This window comes from Neomonachus schauinslandi, chromosome 4 (assembly GCF_002201575.2).
Source record: "Neomonachus schauinslandi chromosome 4, ASM220157v2, whole genome shotgun sequence".
Classification (NCBI taxonomy): domain Eukaryota; kingdom Metazoa; phylum Chordata; class Mammalia; order Carnivora; family Phocidae; genus Neomonachus; species Neomonachus schauinslandi.
In genome coordinates, this window is record NC_058406.1 from 111,567,220 (window position 1) to 111,583,709 (window position 16,490).

The 16,490-nt window shown below is 39.3% G+C and overlaps 1 protein-coding gene across 1 annotated transcript; it reads left to right on the forward strand.

Moving 5' to 3' along the window:
* The first annotated feature begins 5,467 nt into the window (after positions 1–5,467).
* NPBWR1 (neuropeptides B and W receptor 1) lies at positions 5,468–6,460 on the forward strand. The gene has a single exon (XM_021688638.1). The coding sequence runs from the start codon at positions 5,468–5,470 to the stop codon at positions 6,458–6,460; it is 993 nt and encodes a 330-aa protein (XP_021544313.1).
* Positions 6,461–16,490: the final 10,030 nt, after the last annotated feature.

A 16,490-nucleotide genomic window follows, 5' to 3' on the forward strand; every position in this document is an offset into this window, starting at 1 on the left:
TTGATGGGCATTTGCATTGTGTCCAGTTTTTGGCTATTTTATGTAAAGCTACCATGAACATTTATGTGCAAGGCTTTGTATGAACATACAGTTCCTTTTCTTTTTAATAAATACTCAGGAGTAGAATGGCTCAATTACATGATAGTAAGTATTGAAATAAAATAGTTTTGGCCTTCTGAATTTGTTTTTCTTTTTCAGAATTGCTTTAGCAATTATCCTAGATAATTTATATTTACATATGAATTTTAAAATCAGTTTATCAACTATACAATTTGTCAATTTATACATTCCCTCTCCACCAAACAACAACAGTAAGAAAGCTGATAAGATTTTGAGTGGGATTGCATTGATCTAAAGATCAATTTAGGGAGGACTGACATCTTAACAATACTGAGTCTTTTGACCTCTGAACATGGAATATCTCTCCATTTTTTTAGGTCTTCTTTAATGTCTTTAAGCAATGTGTTGTAATTTTCAGTGTATAAGTCTTTCACATCATTTGTAAGAATAATCCCTAGGTACTGTTTGATACTATGGTAAATGGTTAAGGAGTGCACGTGTTAGGATGAGCACTGGATATTATACACAGCTAATGAATTGTTGAACACTACAACAAAAACTCTGATGTACTATATGTTGGCTAACTCAACATAATGAAAAATTAAAAAAAAATTAAAAGAAAACCCTGCCCTCCTGATGCTTGTATTAAAATTAAAAATTAACAGAAATCTTTGCATATTACCCTCTACCCAAATAAAACACATCCTTACCCTAAAATATATATATATATATAAATTCACAGAATACAATCACTTTACATTGCCTAACTCTCCCCATGTACCCTGCCTGCATTGTCCTCACTTACTTGCACTCTCCTTCCCATCACTTTCACTTAGCAATGTTATATGTCATATCTAAGAATGACCACTTGTCCCAGCTTTCTCTGACACTTCTGGGCTGATTCTTTATATCTACTGTGTACATTGTATATTCACTGTTGGTATTAAAGCACGTATCACATTAAAAAATAAATAATTTTAAACTTCTGATCATATTAGTATATAAAAATGCAATAGGTCTTTTTAATGGTATCCTGTATTCTTACTAAACTCATTTTAGTTCTATTGGTGTTTTTGTAGATTCCATGGGATTTTCTTAATAGACAATTATGGTATCTTCATATAATGACAGTTTTACTTCTTTGTCCCCAATCTGAATGTTTTTTTATTTTTCTTTCCTCATTATACTGGCTAGAACCTGCCATATAAGGTTGAATAGAAGTGTGGAGAGAAGACATCCTTGTCTTATTGTTGATTTTAGGAACAAAACATTCAGTCTTTCACCATGACAAGTTCTATGAGTTTGATGTTTCCACCTTTTCATTTCTGCCTTGAATACACTTCTTTTTCTGGGCTGAGGAAAAACAATTTTGAAAGTTTTAGTAACACTAAACTAGGACACTGTGATTATACTAGATATTAATATTCTTAGTACTCAAGATTCAAATATTTAATTGTATACTTTTTAAAATAAGAAGAGGTTGGAATTTAACATTTTCTTATTAATAAGCAAAATTGCTTCAAGCAGTACAAATTGCTATTGGAAATCTCTTTTGGGTCAGTGTGAACTTCAGGGTATATAAGGTATGTTTCTAAATAAAAATATATTTTATAAATCTATTTATTCACTGCTTGGGTGTGTATGTGTGTTTATAGTAATTTCACAAGTGCTGGAAGAAATACCTTCCCTATATATTCTTAATTTATTCTCAATAGTCAGTATTTTATGACCACAAAGTACTACTATGGTGATTTTTACAAATATTATTTTCTTACTAATATAAAAGTAATATGTCTTCACTATAAAAAATGTTTGGGAAATTCACAAAAGTGCAAAAAAAATAAAAATTACTGCCAAATTTATATTTTACCAAAATATCTTTTAACATTTTAATGTATATGCTTTCATAATTACACATACCTACACATAATTATGTATATGAAAACACACATAACATATACTTTTTAATTTGGTATTGTGCTGTATAGAAAACTTTAGATATTAACTTCTACTTTTAGTTATGATGAATTAGCTGTATCATACAAACCCTCCTGTTATGAGCTACCATAAAAATTGAGAAAAAAACCTGACAGCCGTTTGAAGACATTGGGGAACAATTAAGAAAGCCAGGATTTAAGGGACCAGATTGAAGTAGAGAGAGGGAGAAGGGTAGGAAATGCAGAAAAGAGCATGAAGATCTAACACACATGTAATTGGAGTCCCAGTAGGAGGGAAGAGAGAGAGAAGGGGACAAAGCAGTAACTTGAAGAGAGAATGCTAAGGATTTTCCAAAATTGAATATAAAAAAAGATCAAGTTACAGATTTAGAAGCCCCCAAAATCCAAACCTACATAAATGGAAAGAAAATCACTCCTAGCTCATCTTATTTGCCTGCCAAAAGACAAAATCAGAGACATAATTTAAGAACAGTTATAGAAAAAAGGAAAAATACCTTCAAAAGAGCTACAGTAAGACTGGAAACCACTTTTCCAATAAAAACAATGGAGGCAAAAAGAAAATGGAATGTCATTTAAACTACTGAAATAAAAATACTGAAAATCTAGAATTTCATATCCAATTTTTATTTCAACCGTTTGAATAAAGGAATGTAGAACTAATAAGTTAATGAAGTGTAGGCAACTGAATAATGAAACAATAAATCTTAATCCAGAAAAAACATGAGAGGAAAAAAAGGGTGAAAACAAGAGAAGAGAAACAGAGAACAAAGAATAACATAGTAGGTATACCCTAATATTATCTATGACTACATTAAAGACATTATGAACTAAATACTCCAATTCAAAGACAAATATTGTCAGATTTGATCAAAAAAAACCTTTATCATGTTTACATGGGACATGTTTTAAACATAAGGACAAAGAGAGGTTTAAAGTAAAAAGACTTAAGAAAAGATATTCCATGATAATACTAAGAGAAATAGCTTTAATAATACCAAACAAAAGAGACTACATACAAGTAGTAACCCAGTTAAAGAAGGATATTTTATAATGAGAAAATAGTTCATTCCACAGAAAAATATAACAATCTTAAATTTGTGTGCACCTAATAAAACACCATCAAATTATGCAGTAAAAAATTAACAAAATTAAAAGCATAGAGAAATCTGTAATTATTGATTGGTATTTTTTAACAATATCTCTCAGTAACTCATAAAGCAATCAGATAAAGATAGCAATAGAGAGAGAAGATTTAAGGAACATAATAGTAAATTTGACTAGTTGCCATAACCTAGAGTTTGGCACCCAACAAATGCAGAACACACATTATTTTCAAGTATACATGAACTAATTAGAAAAAAAACTACATACTGTAGGGCAGTGTTTCAACAAATACCAATGAATTGAAATCATATTGACTTTGTATTCTGTTCACAGTGTAATTAAGCATTAAGCTAGAAATCAATAATTTAAAAAACTGGAAAATCTCCAAGTATTTGAAAACTAAGCAACTATATAACTATATACATATATATGTATGCATACACATACATACATACCCACAGATATACATCCATGTTTATCTGTATGTATTATACATACATTTTATATATTTTATGTATAAGCTTTCTTTTTTGTTTCACTTAACATTATATGATGCTTTCTCACATATTTTACCTCATGGACATAGCCTGACTTTCCTGTCATTTTCTTTATACAAAGACCGAAACTGCAAGGGAGCTTAATTATGCAGATCCCAGTAAAAAGAGAATGAGTGGGTAAAGAAAAAAGCATTTGTATTTCTGCCCCCAGAGGCTTCTTCTACTGGCTACTTCCAGTCTCTTTCTGCGTATCTTAGGACCACTGCTCTAAAAATGCTTCATAAAGGACCAAAAAATGCACTTTATTTGGACTTTTGCCTGCTTTTGTGGGAAAGAAATTTTTTTGAGGGAAGTAGGATAGAATCCTGTGTTTTAATTTGCTGCTCTCCCAAAGGGAAGGTGGAGGAAGAAAATAGGAACTGAAGAGAACTAATATTGAGTTAATTTCATTCTGTCCTCAAAGGTGAGGTGCCTACGGTGAGTTCCCCTTTCTGTAGAGGAAGGACTCCGGCTCTGCGAGATAGGAAGATTGCAGCCCAGATCTGCCCCGTATCTGCCCTGTTCTGCCTCGCTTGGCCACTGCTACCATGCAGAGTAGTTCTCTTACCGGAAGAAGCAGGAATTTGTGTCTAAGACTCAGGGCAGTGTGTTGAACAACCTGAACATTTTACAAAATATGCATTAAGTCGTAGTACACTAAAAGGCTTCAGAAGCAGTTTGTCTTTGTTAATAATCATTATATGTATATTTAGAAAGACTAAAGTATCTCAAATTGTCCACCATTATTTGTTATTAACGATTTTATAATCCTGAGAAGACCACAGTATTAGAAAATAGGTGATTTCCATTTTAAAATTACATTCACTTCTCCCTTCTGTATAGCTATGTAGAATAAATGTAACTTAAAATTCAAAATTACATTAGCCCATTTGGTCTATGGTGTTTTAAAAAAAATAGAATGGGAGCCTCAACTACATTGCTCTATTAAAAGAGACACCACCAATACCCTTGCTTTGTTTCTCTTAAATTTAATTCTTAACAGGAGAGCTTTTTATTAATTCAAATGGAGTGACGTTCATATGGAAGGAAAAAAGGATTTATGAGTAATGCGGTTCTCTGTCCCACCGCTGGGGTGGGGATGGTGGGGGAGGCGATCGGGTCAGCGGAGAGCAGTTGCGGCTGCGCCATCCCTAAGGTTCTAGGCGCGCAGGCTGGACCTGCGGAAACGCAAGCTGCCGCCTGGGGCAGAAGCAGGAAGGGGGCTTTTCGGCTGGCTGCCGCCGCAGCGGTCTCCGCAGCCGGCGGCCTCCTCTCCTGACCGCTCCAGAAAAGAAGCCCCTTTCCTGGGCCAGCTAGGTGAGAGAGAGACTGCTACTGAACTTGCTAATAGGGAGGGACCACCGAACCTAAGGAGACCCGTGTCGGCCAGGGGCGTCTTAAAGAAGAGGAGACGGGTTTGTAGTTTTCCTATAAAGGGTAAGGACTCTTTCCTCTGTAGCACTTTGTTCGATGTATTCATCTGGTTAGAATAAGACTTCAACAGGTAGCAAAGAACGATCACGTGGGGGCAGATTTGGGGCGCCGCGCCACCCCTCCTCGCCCCTCGGACCCTCACCTCTTGATATAGTTGCACGTCGATCATCGTAACCCGTGCTTTCAATTCCGTTTTGCAGCCCGGGAGTGCGCGGCGATGGTGGGCTAAAAAGACGGCCAGGAACTAGCCTCCCGCGGAGAAGTCACAGAAGGACTTGGAGCGCAGGTCCGCGCAGACGCGGGCCGGGTGAACTGCGAGCCTCGCAGGGCGTTGGTAGAGGAAACCGGGTCGCCGGCCCCACGGCCCTCGCCGACATGTACAACGCGTCATTCTCGGAGCTAGGGCCAGCCAACACGTCGTGCTTGGGCCCCGCGCTGGGCGGCCCCAACGCGTCGAGCCCGCCGCCGCCGCCACTGCCGCCGCCGCTGGCGGTGGCGGTGCCCGTCGTTTACGCGGTGATCTGCGCAGTGGGGCTGGCGGGCAACTCGGCCGTGCTGTACGTGCTGCTGCGGGCGCCCCGCATGAAGACCGTCACCAACCTGTTTATCCTCAACCTGGCCATCGCCGACGAGCTCTTCACGCTTGTGCTGCCCATCAACATCGCTGACTTCTTGCTGCAGCAATGGCCCTTCGGGGAGCTCATGTGCAAGCTCATCGTGGCCATCGACCAGTACAACACCTTCTCCAGCCTCTACTTCCTCACGGTCATGAGCGCTGACCGCTACCTGGTAGTGCTGGCCACGGCCGAGTCACGCCGGGTGGCTGGCCGCACGTATAGCGCCGCACGCGCGGTGAGCCTGGCCGTGTGGGGGCTCGTGACGCTGGTCGTGCTGCCCTTTGCTGTCTTCGCCCGGCTCGACGACGAGCAGGGCCGGCGCCAGTGCGTGCTTGTTTTCCCGCAGCCGGAGGCCTTTTGGTGGCGGGCGAGCCGCCTCTACACGCTTGTGCTCGGCTTCGCCATCCCGGTGTCCACCATCTGCGTCCTCTACAGCATCCTGCTGTGCCGGCTGCGCGCCATACGGCTGGACAGCAACGCCAAGGCTCTGGACCGCGCTAAGAAGCGGGTGACTCTCTTGGTGGTGGCGATCCTGGCCGTGTGCCTCCTCTGCTGGACGCCCTACCACCTGAGCACCGTGGTGGCGCTCACCACTGACCTCCCGCAGACGCCGCTTGTCATCGCGCTCTCCTACTTCATCACCAGCCTGAGCTACGCCAACAGCTGCCTCAACCCCTTTCTCTACGCCTTCCTGGACGACAGCTTCCGCAGGAGCCTCCGCCAGCTGCTGGCCTGCCGCGCTGCCGCCTGACATCCCCCCGCCCCCCTCCGCGCGCCCTGCGCCCCAGTCTCGGCCGCTCCAGCCCCGGCCGGTGCAGAGGGTGCGGGCGCCGGCGGCGCTCTGGAGGCTTCCCTGAGCTGCAGTCTCCTGTCCCCAACCCCGAAAACTTGCTAAAGATGCAGATTCTTGGGCTCCGGTTCAGACATAGGGAATCGGACGCGCTAGGGCTGCGCCCTCAATTTGAATTTACCAAGCCCTCCAGATGATGCAGGAACACATTAAGTATAAGGACTGTTGAGTCTGAGAACCCAGGCGGAACTCTCCCTAATGCCAAAGGGCACCGAGTTGACCCCCGAATTTGACAGGGGAGGGCAGGAAGCGGGGAGGAGGGCGGCAGTGGTGCTGGGAACCCCCTGCCGGTTGCCCCCTCTCTCCACCCGCCCAGGGCGTTTGCGACCCAGGCTCTAGGTGGAGCCCTCGGCGCTATCCCGGAACGCGGGGAGGCGGAGGTGGGGGTGGGAGTGGGGTGTAGAAGAGGCTCGAGGATACCCCCAGGCGTCGGCTCCGCGCTCGCCCCGCACCTTGCTACTTCGGTTTCCGGCAGCGACTGCCCGCGCTTTTGCTCAAAACTGGCGAGCAGCCTGGTCAGGACCTTTAGTCCCTCTCCGCTCGCGCTAATCGCTGGGGAAAAGGGTCAAGGCTCCTGTGTTCGGCGCCCAGCGCTCTGAGGTGCAGGGGATCTCGTGGAGCGCGCGAGTGTACGTGCATGCGTGTGTATCTAGCGGGATTGGGTGAAGGTGGTTGGAGCTTGGCTGTGACTACCTACAATGGTGATGAGAACAGTGATAATCCCCCCTTCCTGTTTTAGCTCCTTTTCTCTCTGCCTTTCCTTTTCCCTACTCCTACTCTTTCTTGAAAATGCTCCACCACTCTCAGACTTTGGGGGAACCCGGCTCGCCCTGCTGGGAAAGGCCTGGAACCGGGAGTCTCCCAGGCGCGCGGTTGTGGCGCCCCCTTGCGGGGCCTGGTTCCCGGCCCCGAGCCTCCGAAAATGGAGCTCTGCACATGCTAAATGGCAACTTACATCTCTGGGTTACCAGTCCTCGCCGCTTTCCACAATTGACCAGTACTGCTACGTCCCTTTGCCCCAGGTGACGTCTCATACCACTTGGACCAGTTCGTTGCAATTCTTCGTGCATTGTTTTTCGGACTGAGAATTTTATAAGTATATATATGTCCTAATCTCACAAGTTTCTGTGAGGACCACATGAAATTAAAAAGTCAAATGTGTATCCGTTCCTTCTATCCCTTTCTCCTCATATTCTTCATCCCTTTCGCCTGAAGGAGAGCCAGAAAGCTGAAATGACTGACATCTTCATATTTTCCTCTATTGGATTCCTTTCCACAGGGAGCTATACTTTAGTGCTAGTCATGTGAATCTGGTAAATAATCTAGTTCTGTAATCACAAGGGAGCCCGGCCAGCACCCTATCTTTATTTTTATCTTCACTTCTGGGAGACAAAAATGGATTAAGAGAGGACTGAGGCTTAGGTTTACCCAACCATCTGCAGTTTACACCTCAGACATGAGAGCAGAGCCTTAACCAGACTATAGCTCTTGATTACAGTGCTTCAAAGGGTTAGTTTTTCTTTGGGATTAATTCCAAACAGGAATGAAAATTTATAGAAATACTTGTTTCTTATAGTGCAGTGTTAGGTGCTAAAAAGAGTGTGAGTGTTCCTGGCAGGTTTTGCTTGCTTTGTTTGATGTGCATGACTCAATTTCTCAATTATTTAGGTACAAGATATCTTTTAAAGTCTATAGAAGGAACTGAATGGAGCCCTGGGTGTTATACGCAAACAATGAATCATGGAACACTACATCAAAAACTAATGATGTAATGTATGGGGATTAACATAACATAATAAAATAAAAAAATTAAAAATTAAAAAATTTAAAAAAAGTCCATAGAAGGGAAAAAATCTCCTTTGGGTGGGAGAAAGCAAACTCCCTTTCTGATTTTAGTGAATGAGAATTGATTCCTGGGGCGCCTGGGTGGCTCAGATGGTTAAGCGTCTGCCTTTGGCTCAGGTCATGATCCCAGGGTCCTGGGATCAAGTCCCGCATCAGGCTCCCTGCTAGGCGGGGAGCCTGCTTCTCTCCCTCTGCCTCTGCCTCTCTCTCTCTCTCTGACTTTCATGAATAAATAAATAAAAAAAATTTAAAAAAAAGAATTGATTCCTTAGCCCTCAGAGTTATTAGTAACAGTAATTCATAGCTATCAGTTTAAAAAAATGTAAATTTAGAAACCTTCTACCTCTAGTAATAATAGTAAATTGTCCAAAATACAGGTTTGTTTGTTTGTTTATGTCTCCATTGCATTTTCAGTGTTGTACCTTTGAGCAGTCCTTTGCTGGTGGGCTTCAGAGACCTCTTGGAATTCATTGCAGTATCTTTCAAATTTCTTGGAAACATTTTATTGATTTTCTTTATGACTCACAAAATTCTTTTATGAATCAGTACTTTTTTTAAAATTAAAGTTTTAAGCTTAGAGTAACTGCCACATTATCTAAGGTGATAGACAAAGAGTCAAGTGGATATTTGGCCACAAACACAGCCAGTTGCAATCATGTGGATTTGAAACCTCATCTGTTTTCATAAACTCGGTAGCTGTACTTTGATATTCTCTGGACACAGAGTGGGGGAGAGCTGAGTAATCCATCTGTCCACTGTGTCATCCCGGCCTCAGATTCACCTGGAGGCTGTCTCGGAATCTTGGAGAGGACTGTTGGAAAAGATGGACTGACATCACTGTGTTGGCTACAGCAAGGCATGGGTAGGGGTCCTAGTACGGTATTTGGGGGATTAAATAGGACTCAGTTCAGTTTCACCCCGGCTTTCTAAGTCATTGGATAAACTATTGTGTAGTCATTTCTAGGTTGTTGCCTTCATAATAGCTTGTAGAAATCCAAACTGTATGTCTCAGACTTCCTTTTTATGCCTAGGTACTAGGTAGAATAAAAAACAGCCATGTACAAATAGATTTTACTTAAATCATTCTATTGCAAATGATGTCTTAACTCTGTGTGGAATTCTTGCAGTCTTTGTGTAAACTGTGTTGTTTGGTTATACCATTTCTGATGTTTAAAAATGTTTATTTGGTTTTAGTTATCTTTTACTAAGATATGTAACTACTTTACTAGTTATGTAATGTGTGTGCTTCAGCTTTCGCTTGAGAAATGCAAACATGCTGCTAGTCCATACTGAGAGAAGCTCAGTTTAAAATAAAAGCTGAAACATTCTGGGGAAAAAAGCTGAAGTGTTCTGTGTGATAAGTGAATATTCTATTGCTTGAGAACATGGGATCCATAATTTAGTCACCTTAGTGCCTTTGAGGAAAAGTTATCTCATGGGTAAGCAGTGAATAAATAGAAGTATTTGACAGGGCAAGATTAAGAATGAACTCCCCCCCCCCCATTTATTTTAGTTGATTGTGAAAATGGTGTCTAACTGCTGATTAGCACAAAAACTCTGCGACATATGCTGGGCAGAAAAAGCATGATAAGCTTATATAATCACAAACCTTGTTTGTTTAATATTTGAGCAACTTTATATAGAGAGTGAGATGGGAGAGAAATTGCTTATGTTATTAGCACACACGTTACTATTTCAGTTAACAGTAAGCACAGACATGGCTCACATGTGTGTAAGGTGAAGGGGGCTAACCAGAAAACCTCTCCCATTTAGGGAAAGCTTTCGTGGGTGACTCAGTTGGTTGAGCATCTGCCTTCAGCTCAGGTCATAATCCCAGAGTCCCGTGGTCGAACCCCACATGGGGCTCCTGTCTTGGCAGAAAGCCTGCTTCACCCTCTCCTTCTGCACTGCTTCCCCAGCTTGTGCTCTCTCTCTCTCTGTCAAATAAATAAATAAATAAAATCTTTAAAAAAATAAGAGAGAGAAAGCTTCCCTTGCCTCAGTAACAGGCTTGAAAAACAAGAAACAATATCCCACCACAGATGGCACTCATCTATGCTTATCCAGAGTAAGGAAGGAATCAGAGAATGCTTCACATAGTGGTCTTTTACTAAGATAGCTTTGGGTCTGGCATTTTAGTCCCATTTTATATAGGGAAAAACTGAGATGCAAGGAATTGGGTCCATTTGGCCAGGCACACAAAGACTAATCAAGACAAATCAGAGCCATCTGTTTCCTCTTTTAGGCATTGTCTCATCCTGTTCCAGCAGAGATGAAATTGGTTGCAATGTGTAATTCAGAATTATTAGACCATAGAAAACATTGATATCTTCGAAATATTTAATGGATTAAACAAGATATACCTACTATTTCATCATGTGATACAAAGGGAGGATAAGGGATTAAGATTTACTAATAGTACTTCAATCCTAAGTCAGAATCTTGAAGGTGCATGGTGTTGTTAAGTGTTATATAAGAATAATAATTTCTGGACCAGGGCTGGCTGCATTCTTCCCTCAACTAATTGTAATTTGCATGCTCTATACATATGGACTTGTGCTCTAGGATGCACCATTTATGAAAAATAGAATGTCAATAGTACTTCTGTTTACATAGAATAGAGTTTTGAAATGGATGACACTGTCCTTCAGTTTAGGGCAAGGTGCATTTATTTATTTATATCATATCTTATAAGGTTACACGAAAATATATCACATCAATTTAAAAAATGGGGAAAGGGAACAAAAGTTAAAATGACATCTCTGAGGAACTATTAAAATGGATGAACTGCATGCTTCCCACAATCCAGCACAGGATTTCTCTTTTGACAAATACCTACTGGCAGCAAGAGTAGTTTGCATTCCCAGCAAATGCCTCAAATGCCATCTTTGACCAGATGTCCCACTGCACCATGGCCTGGGGAGTCAGCTTAGCATGTTTTTGTGCACAAAGCATCTTTTTTTCTCTAACAAAGACTGGGTGATCAGCAGAGGTGTTCAGGTGTTTTTGCTTTTTTTTTTAATCGAAGTATAATTAACATACAGTGTTATATTAGTTTCAGGTATACAATATAATGATTCAACAATTCTATACATTACTCAGTTCTCATCATGCTAGGTGTACTCTTTAATCTCCTTTACCGATATCTCCCATTCTCTCACCCACCTCCCCTCTGGCAACCAACAGTTTGTTCTCTATATTTAAGAGTCTGGTTTTATGTTTGCCTCTTTTTTCTTTGTTTCCTTTGTTTCTTAAATTCTACATGTGAGTGAAATCACATGGTATTTGTCTTTCTCTGACTGACTTATTTCACTTAGCATTATACCCTCATGTTGTTGCAATTGGCAAGATTTCATTCTTTCTTATGGCTCAGTAATATCCCATCACATATATATCACTTCTTTATCCATTCATCTGTGGATAGACATGGGTTGTTATCATATCTTGGCTATTGTAAATAATGCTGCAATAAACATAGGGGTACATATATCTTTATAGTAAAGCTTGAAATCAAGAAGGGTCATGCCTCCCAGTTTGTTTTTTCTCATGATTGCTTTGGCTATTTGGGGTCTTTGTGGTTCCATTTAAATTATAGGATTGTTTTTTCTACTATAAAAATGGCATTGGATCTTGATAGGGATTGCATTGAATCTACAGATGGCTTTTGGGTACTATTGACATTTTAACAATATTAATTTCCAATCCATGAATATGGGATACCCTTCCATTTATTTGTACCTTCTTTGATTTCTTTCATCAATGTCTTGTAGTTTTCAGAGTAGAGATCGTTCACTTCCTTGGTTAAGTTTATTCCTAAGTATTATATTGTTTCTGATGCTATTGTAAGTGGGATCATTTTCTTTATTTCTTTCTCAGATAATTCAGTGTTAGTATATAGAAATGCTACTGATTTTTATCTGTTAACTTTGTATCCTGCCACTTTACTGCATTTGTTGATTATATCTAATAGTTTTTGATGAACTCTTTAGGATTTTCTACATATAAAATCATGCATATACAAATAGGACAATTTGACTTCTTTCTTTCGAATTCTGATTCCTTTTAATTCTTTTCTTGCCTGATTTCCCTGGCAAGGACTTCCAGCTCTATGCTGAAGAGTAATGGTGAGGGTAAGCCCACTTGTCTTGTTTCTGATCTTATAGAAAAAGCTTTCAACCTTTCATCATTGAGTATGGTGTTAGCTGTGGGCTTATCATATATGGCTTTCATTATTTTGAGGTGCATTTCTTCTGCACCTAATTTGTTAGAAGTTTTTTCATGAACAGATTTTGGATTTTGTCAGATACTTCTTATGTGTCTATTGAGATGATCATTTTTTTTCATTCTATTAATATGATGTATCACACTGATTGATTTGCATATGTTGAGTCATCCTTACATCCCAGGTATCAATCCCACTTGATCATTATAAATAATCCTTTTAATGTGCTACTGAATTTGGCTTGTTAGTATTTTTGTTGAGAATTTTTGCAACTATATTCACCAGGAATGTTGGTTTGTATTTTTCTTTTCTGGTAGTATCCTTTTCTGGCTTTGGTGTCACAGTAATGCTGGCCTCATAAAATGAGTTTGGGAGTTCCATACTCTTCAACTTTTTTGGAAGAGTTTGAGGAGAGTTGGTGTTAATTCTTTAAATGTTTGGTAAAATTCACCAGTGAAGCAGTTTGGCTCTGGACTTTTCTTCATTGGAAGATATTAAATTACTTATTGAATCTCCTTACTAGTAATTATTTTGTTCAGACTTTCTATTTCTTCATCTCTCCTTTCTTTATAGTTTGCATGTTTCTAAAAATTTTTTCATTTCTTCTAGATTTTCCCGTTTGTTGGCATATAGTATAGTTGTTCATAGTAGCCTCTTATGATCCTTTCCATTTCTCTAGTTTTGTGTGTAATGTTCTCTTTTTCATTTATAATTTTTTTGGGGGGGGGGTCCTGTCTCTTTCTTGCAGTCTAGCTGAAGGTTTGTCAATTTTGTTTTTTTCAAAGAACTAGCTTTTAGTTTGGTTAATCTTTTCTATTGTTTTCCTGTTTTTTATTTCATTTATCACTGCTGTAATCTTTATTAGATTACTTTGCTAACTTTGGGCTCAGTATCTTCTTCTTTGTCTAGTGTCTTAAGGTGTAAAGTTAGGTTGTTTATTTAGATATCTTTGTTGCTTCTTAATACAAGCATTTATTGCTATGAACTTCCCTCCTAGAACTGCTGTTGCTGCATCTCATAAGTTTTGGTATGTTGTGTTTCCATTTTTATTTGTCTCAAGATGCTTTTTGATTTCCTCTTTAATACCTTCTTTGATTCATATGTTGTTCAGAAGAGTGTTGTTTAATTTTAATGTATTTGTAATTTTTTCAGTTTTCCTCTTGTCATTAATTCTGGTTTCATACCATTGTAGTTAGAGAAGATACTTGGTATGAATTCAATATTCTTGAATGTGCTAAGACTTGTTTTCTGCCCTAACATATGGTCTATCCTAGAAAATGTTTCTCATGCACTTGAAAAGAATGTGCATTCTGTTGTTGTTGAATAGAATGTTTTATGTATGTTTGTTAGGTCCATTTGGTCTATATTGTTCAAGTGTGCTGTTTCTCATTGATTCTCTTTCTGGATGATCTATCTATTGTTAAGAGTGAGGTATTAAAATCCCCAACAATTATAGTATTGCTGTTTATTTTTCCTTTTAGCTCTGGTTAGTTTTGTTTTCTATGTATAGGTGCTCTGATGTTGAGACAGTAAATATTTCCAATTGTTATATCTTCTTGATGGAATGACACCTTTATCATTAAATAATGACATACCTTGTCTCTTTCTGCCATTTTTAAAGTCTATTTTGTCTGATATAAGTATAGCTATCCTTTTGTAGTTGTTGCGTTGTTGTTACCATTCGCTTCAAATATTTTTTTCTCTCAATCTTTATGTGTCTTTAAGGTTAAGTGAATCTCTTGTAGGCAACATTATCATTGGGTCTTGTGTTTTTATTCATTCAACCATTCTATGTCTTTTGATGGATAAATATAATCTGTTTACATTTTAAGTAATTATTGATAGGTAAAGACTTAACTATTACCACTTTGTTCCTTGTTTTCTGGTTGTTTTGTAGATCCATTGTTTCTTATTTCTTATCTTGCTGTTGTGTGTGTGTGTGTGTGTGTGTTTTGATGTCTTTTGAAATCAGTATGGTTTGATTTCTTTATCATGTTCTTTTGTGCAATACTACAGATTTTTCCTTGTGGTTACCATGAGACTTATACAAATATTTTCACATTATAGCACCTCATTTAAATTAATAACTTCAATGACATTCTTATCCACTTTACACCTTTCCTTCCCCCTCCACAATTAAGGTTATTGGTGTTTCAATTTACTTATATTTTATATTGTGTAATTAACAACAGGTTTTTTTGTTGTCATTATTATTTTTACTACATTTGTTTTTTTTTTAATTTTAAGCTAGCGTTGTAAGTGAATTATGTGTCATCATTACCATATTACAGAATCTAACTTTGACTTTATGTTTGCCATTATCAGACTTTTACACTGCCTTCTTATGTTTTTCTGTTGCCAATTAACATTCTTTTATTTTCACTGAAAGGACTCTGTAGAATTTCTTGTAAGGCAGGTCTAGTGGCAATAAATTCCCCCAGCTTTTTTTGGTCAGGAAAGTCTTTATCTCTACTTCATTTCTGAAGAATGGCTTTGCTAAGTATAGAATTCTTGGTTGACAGTTTTTTTTTCTTTCAATATTTTATAGATCTCATCACATTCTATCCTGATATCTTTCTGTTGCAAAATTCACTGATAGTCTCATGCATGTCACTTTTCTCTTTTGCTGCTTTCAAAATTCTTTCTTTGTTTTTTGACAATTTGATTATAACATACTTTGGTGTTTGGTTAGCTCTATTCAGATTTAACCCATTTGGGATCCTTTGGGTCTTTTGGATCTGGATGTCTATTTCTCTCCTCAGGTTTGGGCAGTCTTTAACCATTATTGATTTAAATATACTTTCTGTCCCTTTTGCTTTCTCTTCTCCTTCTGGAATTTCCATAGTATGAATACTGTTTCCCAAAAGTCCAGTGGGCTTTTTCCATTCTTTTTCATTCTTCTTTTTGCTCCTCTGACTGGCTAATTTCCAGTGTCCTATTTTCCAGGTCACTGATTCTTTCTTCTGCATAGTAGAGCCTGCTTTTGAAATTGTCTGTTGAATTCTTCAGTTCAGTTATTGTATTTTTTAGCTCTAAGATTTTTGGTTGTATTTTTTGATAGTTTCTATTTCTCTGTTGAACTTCTTGTTTTATTTTGTTTTTTTTCATTCATTGTTTTCCTAATTTTATTTAAATGTCTCTCTGTGTGTTCCTGTAATTCACCAAATTTCCTTAAGGGGATTAGTCTGAATTCTTTGACAGTATATAAATCTCTATTTCTTTAGGGCCAGTTATTAGAACTTTATTAGTGTGTGTGTGTGTGTGTGTGTGTGTGTGTGTGTGTGGTGTGACATTTACCTGATTTTTTGTTATTCTTGATTTCTTACATTGGTATCTGCATATTTGAGTAAGTGGTCTCCTCTTCCAGACTTTGCAGTTTTGTTTCAGTGGAGACAGTTTTTCACCAGGCAGCTCAGTTTGGGTTTCTGGATGTGTCTGCTGGCATCATCTTTGTGCAAGAGGGCCTGCTATTAGGGTCTATTTTTGGGCAAGGCAACTGTTCAAGCTCTGAGGTTGGAGGTGGGAGAGTGTGCCACTAGCTGAAAACAGCTGGATAGAATTGCTGATTTGGTTCCCTGCCCAAGTGAGGCTGTAGGTTGGGCTCCATGGTGAGATGGATTCTCTGGTCCGGCTCTACCCAGTTGGGACTCAGCAGTAGGTGGGGCTATGAATTAGCTTCCCTTCCCTGGCAGGGCAGCAGGATGGGACCCAGGGCCTGCACAGCTTGTTGTTTGGTGACCCACATCAGGCAAGAGTGTGCACTAAATACCCTGGTCAGGTAAAGCTACTGGGTTTGCCCTGCAGAAAGGGAAAGCTATGGACTGTGCTCTCTATTCTGATGCTATTGTAAACAGCTCTGTTGGA

Coding starts and splice junctions, on each gene's coding strand:
- NPBWR1 (XM_021688638.1), top strand. CDS start 5,468: ATGTACAACGCGTCATTCTCGGAGCTAGGGCCAGCCAACACGTCGTGC.